At 37.7% G+C, this 8,863-nt stretch overlaps 1 protein-coding gene across 1 annotated transcript in view; it reads left to right on the plus strand.

Annotated features, from left to right (window-relative positions):
* LOC307128808 (protocadherin 8) overlaps positions 1-6,200 on the plus strand; it is a gene marked incomplete at both ends in the record, with an annotated part of 6,566 nt that extends 366 nt beyond the window's left edge. The window contains 4 exons of the mRNA XM_079820791.1: positions 1-1,914; positions 1,993-2,063; positions 4,505-4,638; positions 5,899-6,200. The exon at positions 1-1,914 is cut by the window's left edge and continues 366 nt beyond it. Of these exons, the coding sequence (XP_079676917.1) occupies positions 1-1,914; positions 1,993-2,063; positions 4,505-4,638; positions 5,899-6,200 (2,421 nt within the window). The remainder of the gene's footprint in view (positions 1,915-1,992; positions 2,064-4,504; positions 4,639-5,898) is intronic.
* Positions 6,201-8,863: the final 2,663 nt, after the last annotated feature.

An 8,863-nucleotide genomic window follows, 5' to 3' on the forward strand; every position in this document is an offset into this window, starting at 1 on the left:
CCGCACTTCACCCGCAACGAAACGCATTTGGATATATCGGAAGACGCCCCGTTAAACTCGCGCTTCCCCCTGGACGTCGCCATTGACCTCGATGTTGGAGACAACTACGTCCAGAGTTACCGAATCTCGCACAGTAGCCACTTCGTGGTCGAGGCTAGCTCTCGCGAAGACGGGGTGAAGTCAGCCGAGCTGGTGTTGATAAAGAACCTAGATCGGGAGGTTGAGGAGTTCTACACCCTCGAGGTGATCGCGACGGATGCCGGAGATCCCGCGAAATCCGGTTCGGCCACCGTTCACATCCGCGTTCTGGACTCCAACGACAATAGCCCCACGTTTGAGCACAGCTCGCTCAAGGTGGAGCTCAGCGAAGACTCGCCCGTGGGCTCGCGGGTCCTAAAGGTGCACGCCTTCGACCCGGACGCCGGGATCAACGGAGAGATCGTGTACGGCTTCATCGAAGGCTCGCCGACGGAAGTCACGCGCGTTTTCCAGATCGACCTCCTCAGTGGAGAAGTGACCCTCAGGGACGCCATCGACTTCGAAAGCAGGAGGTCGTACGAGCTTCACATTCAGGCGTCCGATTTGGGCGGGGATTCTGTTTCGTCCACATGCCGTGCAATCGTCGATATCCTCGACGTCAACGATAACGCTCCGGAGATCCGCATCAAACCCATGACCTCCAGCAGCGACGGCGTGGCGTTCATCACAGAAGCCGCGGCCGAGGAAAGTTTCGTGGCGTTGATCGCCACCTCGGACCGAGATTCCGGTCCCAACGGATACGTCCGGACAACTTTAGAAGGACACGAGCATTTCAAGCTCCAGCAAGCCTACAGTGACACCTTCATGATCCTCACCACCACCACTTTGGACCGGGAAGCCATTCCCGAGTACAACCTTACTGTGATCGCGGAGGATTTGGGAACGCCGCCGTTTAAAAGCGTAAAGCACTATACTATACGCATAACAGACGAGAATGATAACGCCCCAACATTCAGCAAATCCAGGTATGACGTCTCCGTGATGGAAAACAACATCCCCGGGTCGTACATGACCACTGTGGTCGCGCGGGATCTCGACGCCGGGAAAAACGGGAAGGTCTCGTATAGTCTGATTGACGGGACAACTCCCGATGGATCGCCGATGTCCACTTTTATGTCTGTTGATCCTCATTCCGGTTCTCTGTACACGCTACGATCATTCGATTACGAGACTCTGAGGGACGTCGAATTCTCCGTTAAAGCCATTGATAAAGGCTTCCCGCCGCTCTCCAGCACGACTTTAATACAAATCCGTGTTGTTGACGAGAACGATAACATCCCCTATTTTACATACCCGGTCCTACAGAATGACTCGGCCGATATCTCGCTTCCACTCAATGCTCCGGCCGGATATCGAGCGCTGAGGTTCTCCGCTCGGGATGAAGACAGCGGAACCAACGCCGAGCTCAGTTTCCACATGCTGGAAGACGAATCGCAGCTGTTCTCCGTTGGGAAAGCGAGCGGGGAAGTCGCCTTGAAGCGAAGACTCACTTTGTCCTGTGGAGACGTCCTGGAGATTAAAGTGTCCGTGGTGGACGGCGGGCGAACGCCGCTCTCTAGAACCGCCGTTATCCGGTTTGTGGTGGCGGACGAGGATCAGGTGCTCATCGTACTCCGGTCGGAGGAAGTCCAGATTCTCGGGTTTGACGTATTCCTGGTCGTGGGTTTCTCCGGATGCTGTGTGCTGTTACTGATCACCATCACCGTCATCTGTGCCGTCAAACGCAGACGCAGGAGCTTCCGGAGAGACGGTTTGTACGGGTCAACCCCGCTGTCCAAGAACTGCCCCGCCGGGCCTACGGCGTTCCTCAGGAACGAGAGCGAGTCCATGCAGCCCTGCCTCTATGAAGACAAGAGCCTGGATTTTGAGGAAAAGGTCAGTGATTTTTTTGCTGATTTTGATGCTTGTTTGTATTTATGTCAGCATATGAACTGTACGCTTTTGTCTTCTTAGTTGTTCCTGCCATGCAAACCCTTTGAACAAACCTTCTTATGGCAAGATGACAAATACTGCCTGCAACAGAGGTAAGGATGAGCTTAGGGATAATTCCCATCTTAACTGGTTACTGTGTAATTATATGGACTGAGTAATATTAAGTAACTACACTGCAAAAAATGCTCTTCTTACTTAGTGTTTTTGTCTTGTTTCTAAAAAAAAAAAATCTTACATTAAGAAGCATTTACTAGACAAGCTAAAGTTTTTGTCTTGTTTTGGGGGAAACTAACTCAAAATTAAGGGAGTTTTTGCTTAAAACAAGCTAAATTATCTGCCAATGAGGTGAGACAAATAATCTTGTTTCTGATTGAAATCTTGTTTCTTGTTTCTTGTTTCTGTCCCAAACAGAAATAAGATTATTTTTCTCACCCCATTGGCAAATCATTTAGCTTGTTTTAAGCAAAAACTCACTTCATTTTGATTTTATTTCCCCAGAAAACAAGAACAAATATCTTATGTCATTTTACTTATCTAGTTAATGCATCTTGATTTTTTAGATATTTAGACTGGAAACAAGAAACAAATACTAAGTAAGAAGAGCATTTTTTGCATTGTATAGATCAGGGTTTGGTTTAGGGTTAAAGTCTCATTTATTAGATCATAAATCCAGTAAAACAGCTGAAAGAAATAGCCTTAAATGTAATAATGATAATAAAAATACTCATAGAAGATGCCACGAGGGCCAAAAGTTTAAGACTTTTAGTGAAAATGCTTTTATTTTGCATTTTTCCGATCACTAAAACTATTGCAATGACTATTTTAAATGTTCAAATAATATCCTCAGCATAACCGTGACCTGAATATCTCTCTTTCTTACGCTATAGCTTTTCAAACTTCCAAAACGTTGAATTGGTTACACTGTAATAATATATTTAAGTACTGAGTAATATTAAGTAACTACACTGCAAAAAAATGCTCTTCTTATTTAGTATTTTTGTCTTGTTTCTAGTCTAAATACCTTAAAATTCTTAAATCAAGATGCATGTACGAGATAAGCTAAATGACATAAGATATTATTTCTTGTTTTCTTTAAAATCAAAACAAAATGAAGTGAGTTTTTGCTTAAAACAAGCAAAATGATCTGCCAATGGGGTGAGAAAATTGAATTCTTGTTTCTTGTTTCTGTCCCAAACAGAAATAAGATTATTTTTCTCACTGCATTGACAGATAATTTAGCTTGTTTAAGGCAAAAACTCACTTCATTTAGTTTTTTTTACTTATCTAGTAAATGCATCTTGATTTAAGATTTTTTTGATATTTGGACTGGAAACAACAAACAAATACTAAATAAGAAGAGCATTTTTGCAGTGTAGATCAGGGTTTGGTTTTCTCATTTATTAGATCATAAATCCAGTAAAACAGCTGAAAAAAATAGCCTTAAATGTAATAATGATAATAAAAATACTCATAGAAGATGCCACGAGGGCCAAAAGTTTGAGACTTTAAATGAAAATGTTTTTATTTAGCATTTTCCCAATCACTAAAACTATTGCAATGACTATTTTAAATGTTCAAATAATATCCTCAGCATAACCGTGACCTGAATATCTCTCTTTCTTACGCTATAGCTTTTCAAACTTCCAAAACGTTGAATTGGTTACACTGTAATAATATATTTAAGTACTGAGTAATATTAAGTAACTACACTGCAAAAAAATGCTCTTCTTATTTAGTATTTTTGTCTTGTTTCTAGGCTAAATACCTTAAAATTCTTAAATCAAGATGCATGTACGAGATAAGCTAAATGACATAAGATATTATTTCTTGTTTTCTTGAAAATCAAAACAAAATGAAGTGAGTTTTTGCTTAAAACAAGCTAAATGATCTGCCAATGGGGTGAGAAAATTGAATTCTTGTTTCTTGTTTCTGTCCCAAACAGAAATAAGATTATTTTTCTCACTGCATTGACAGATAATTTAGCTTGTTTAAGGCAAAAACTCACTTTATTTAGATTTTTTCCCCCCAGAAAACAAGAACAAATATCTTATGTCATTTTACTTATCTACTAAATGCATCTTGATTTAAGAATGTTTCGATATTTAGACTGGAAACAAGAAACAAATACTAAATAATAAGAGCATTTTTGCAGTGTATAGATTAGGGTTTGGTTTTCTCATTTATTAGATCATAAATCCAGTAAAACAGCTGAAAAAAATAGCCTTAAATGTAATAATAATAATAAAAATACTCATAGAAGATGCCACGAGTGCCAAAAGTTTGAGACTTTTAGTGAAAATGTTTTTATTTAGCATTTTTCCGATCACTAAAACTATTGCAATGACTATTTTAAATGTTCAAATGATATCCTCAGCATAACCGTGACCTGAATATCTCTCTTTCTTACGCTATAGCTTTTCAAACTTCCAAGCGTGTTGATTATTTCATGATGAAATGCTGTAGTTTATGGATCACAGTGGCAGATGATCAATAGTCGTCCGGGCTCTTCTAACAGATGTGATTGTATTGACAGTGGCAGCAGTAACACGGATCAGCTGAGCGTGAAGGACAGTGGTAAAGGAGACAGCGATTTCAACGACAGCGACTCGGACTCCAGCGGAGCGGCTCTGAGGCGAGGCCTGACCTCCTTCCAGCCGCTGGCCAGAGGTGCGTCCAGATCCTGACTAGAAGACCCACCACATTAGTGGTCATTATGTTTTAGTGCATTTCTCTGACATGTCCCATGTCTCAGTCTGGATGTCCTGAGCACATTCTGGGCTTTGCAGAGACACCACATGTGTGGAGGTTTCACCTCTAACTACAACCTCATTAATGTTTAGCACTCTAGTGGAAATATGATGATATTTATTAATTTTCAAATTGTTTGTTCTAAATCAACATCTCAGGAAAATGTTCTGGAGTTTCTAATCAAAATATGACTTTCTGTCGGGCATTGATTTGCTAAATGTCCACTGTGGAGACGCCAGGACTAAATCATGATTATCAGGCATTCTGGACACACAGCAAGATAAATTACACATCAATATTCCTATGAAATATTAGATATTATATTAGGGCTGTCAAAAGATTAATCGCGATTAATCACATCCAAAATAAAAGTGTTTACATAATATATGTGTGTGTACTCTGTTAATTATTATTTATATATAAATACACACACAAGCATGTATATATTTAAGAAAAAAATATTATTTGTATATATAAAACATTTCTATTTATATATATTATAGATTATATAAATGTATATACATGCAAATATTTCTTAAATATATACATGAATGTGTGTGTATTTATATAGAAATAATAATTAACAGAGTACACACACATATATTATGTAAGCACAAACTTTTATTTTGGATGCGATTAATCTTTTGACAGCCCTAATATTATTATGCAAATGATGCAATTATTACTCGCATTATTACACTTATTTTTTCATTACATGTTGCACCGAGAACACATTAATATGCAAATTAGATGAATTGTATTGAATGGGAAAATCCCAGTATGGTCATTTTACCCTCATATTTCATAACGTAAAATGGCATATCAATGCATTCCGTTATATCTTTCATAGTTCAGAATCATCTTTCAACAAAGTTTGGTTAAAAAAAATCCTGAAACCTAAAAATTGATTGGTGAATTAAAATTGTTTTTGCCTATACATGCAATTTCACGTCATTTTATTCTTTAAACGACTGAGCCCTGGTGTCACTACAGAGGACAGATCACAACATATGAATACAATATCATTTTTCAAAGATGTTTTTTCTTTTGCTCTAAATAATGTAATGACATGAAAAAATACTACATTCAAAACACTTTTTTGTCTGGGTCCCGGGAGGATATCAACATTACTTGACAAATGTGCACTTATAATAAAGCCTGTGTCGTTTTCCGCTTAAGGTTCGTTCATCGCGGCCGGAAACTGGAAGAGCGGCGTCATTCAGACCCGTGACATCGCCCCGCCAGGCCACGCCTACACCATCGGGTTCGCCCACAGCCACGCCCACGGCCACGCCCACAGCCACGCCCACGTCTGGAGAGAAGGACACCCTCAGCTGAACATGGTGAATGGACCCATGCAGACGTTCTCCCGCACAGGAACTCTGCCTTCATACTCGGCCCATCAGCTGAGGAGCACGAGACCTGGGGTCGAAGAGCAAACTCAAACCGCGGTGTCATCTGAAGTGGCCACCACCTTCTAGAGTCCACACACACACACACACACACACACACACACACACACACAGTCTCACTCTCCAGCGAAACATTGAAACCTCCTTAAATCAAGGAGAAGAGAGAATAAGAGCCGTTTTAACTGAAAGCAGATGTGCATTATAAGTAACTCCAGTTACTTTTTTCAAGTAACTAATAAAGTAACACATTACTTTTAAATTTAAACAAAATATCTGAGTTAGTAGCTCAAGTTATCTTATTTATTGTCTGACCGCTCTCATGTCCTCATATTGGGTAAATACAGAGGCATTACTTTTCTTAAAAAGTAACTAAATACCGCGATTAGTTACTTTTTTTGCATTACTTTTACAGGAGCTTTATCTAAAACACTGCACACCAGTAATGTGTGTTTATAAAAGCTACTTAAACATCCTAATTAAACTAATCCTGGCTTAATCTAAACCCCATCTGTGGAACCAGGCCTAAGTCTTTCAAAATTAAGTGAAACGAGAGCAAATATCCGCTAATGCAGTCAGAAACATAAACTCAATTCATGATTATGGCTCTGATATTAAACTGCAAAAACTGCTTTTCTTACTTAGTATTTTTGTCTTGTTTTCAGCCCAAATATCTAAAAAATCTTACATTAAGAAGCATTTACTAGACAAGCAAAAGTTTTTGTCTTGTTTTGGGGGGAAAAAACTCAACATTAAGGGAGTTTTTGCTTAAAATAAGCACAAAAATCTGCCAATGGGGTAAGCAAAATAATCTTAATTCAAACAGAAAACAAGATTATTTTGCTCACCCCATTGGCAGATTATTTAGCTTATTTTAAGCAAAAACTCCCTTAATTTTGAGTTTTTTTCCCCCAAAACAAGACAAAAACTTTTGCTTGTCTAGTAAATGCTTCTTAATGTAAGATTTTTTAGATATTTGGACTGAAAACAAGACAAAAATACTAAATCTCAATATCGTAAGCGATCTCTCTTCTCCTGTAAATGTTGATTTTTTTGTGCTGGAAAAGAAGAACATTGTATTATTTTATATGAGAACGGCCTGTGAAAGTTAAATTATTTCTTGTACATATTTTGTATATTTTGTATATGATGTTTTTGTGACTGAAAACGTGTTTTTGTGCCACTGACTCTCCAAAAATGACGGACTTTTGCACATAATTCAGCATATCCACATTAGTTTCTTTCAGAGATGATGTTAGTCGTGAGTTTGTACGTCTGTTAAACAAAAACACAAGTTAATTATTTATATTTTCTTCCTCTTTATGTCAAAAGTTTTTAAACATACACTGCAAAAATGCTTTTCTTACTTAGTGTTTTTGTCAAAAAAATCAAAACGAAGTGAGTTTGAGATTAAAACAAGCTAAACTATCTGCTAATGGGGTGAGAAAAAAATCTTGTTTTAAACAAAAATTCACTTTATTTTCCCCAGAAAATAAGAAAAAATATCTTGTCATGTTACTCATCTAGTAAAATCTTCTTGATTTGAAGAGTTTTGGGCTATAAAAAGCCTTTGTGCAGTGAATGCTATGATTATGTATAACTCGTTTGAGAGTTTCCGTGTACATCTGACGCTCTTCCTCTTCTAAAACTCACTGTATTCACTTCATTGTATATGATTTTCTCACCTCAGTGACCCAAATAAAGTACTTTGGAAGTCTCTCAGTGTCTGGATCTTGTCTGGTAGTGTTTTAGTTCTCGAGACCGGTCTTAGTCATTAATGTGATTTGATGTAAAACTTACAGCTTGCTGCCAGGTTCAAAATCAATGCAGCATTGTCTCAAAAAAGCCCAAAATGTATATAAATAACCCCAAAATTCTGAGATTTCGTTTTTTTTTATATAACACACTGCAAAAAATGCTTTTCTTACTTAGTATTTTTGTCTTGTTTTCAGTCCAAATATCTAAAAAAAAAAAAAAAAAAAAATCTTACATTAAGAAGCATTTACTAGACAAGCAAAAGTTTTCGTCTTGTTTTGGGGGAAAATAACTCAAAAGTTTTTGCTTAAAATAAGCACAATAATCTGCCAATGGGGTAAGAAAAATAATCTTAATTCAAACAGAAAACAGGATTATTTTGTTTACCCCATTGGCAGATTATTGTGCTTATTTTAAGCAAAAACTCCCTTAATGTTGAGTTATTTTCCCCCAAAATAAGACAAAAACTTTTGCTTGTCTAGTAAATGCTTCTTAATGTAAGATTTTTTAGATATTTGGACTGAAAACAAGACAAAAATACTAAGTAAGAAAAGCATTTTTTGCAGTGCATAGAATATAATTAAGCAATTTCACAAGAGCAAGAGAGCTGTTTTCATGAATATAAGCGTGATTGCACATGATATTGATTTATACAAACATTCAATAAACCAGAAGTTAATATTAAAAAAAAGAAACATTTTAAACTGTCTTTGCTAATTCGGCAGCGTTTCGTTATTAAATGAATCGGCTGCTTTGAACAAATCGGTTGAATAAAGGATTCTGTGACTGTTCAATAATATTAATGTTTTAATGTTAAATGAATCTGAACATTATTTATGCAGGTGTAATTGAGCCAATTCAGATGCAACTTCTGTGTCATGAGTGATTTGATTGGTAACAGCGCTTTAGTGTCTCACTATTCTAATTGTATTTATTCATTAAATATAAGTCATTTCTCAGACAGTAGATGTGGATCTTTT

The sequence above is a fragment of the Gobio gobio genome (genome assembly GCF_949357685.1).
Source record: "Gobio gobio genome assembly, chromosome: 7".
NCBI lineage: Eukaryota > Metazoa > Chordata > Actinopteri > Cypriniformes > Gobionidae > Gobio > Gobio gobio.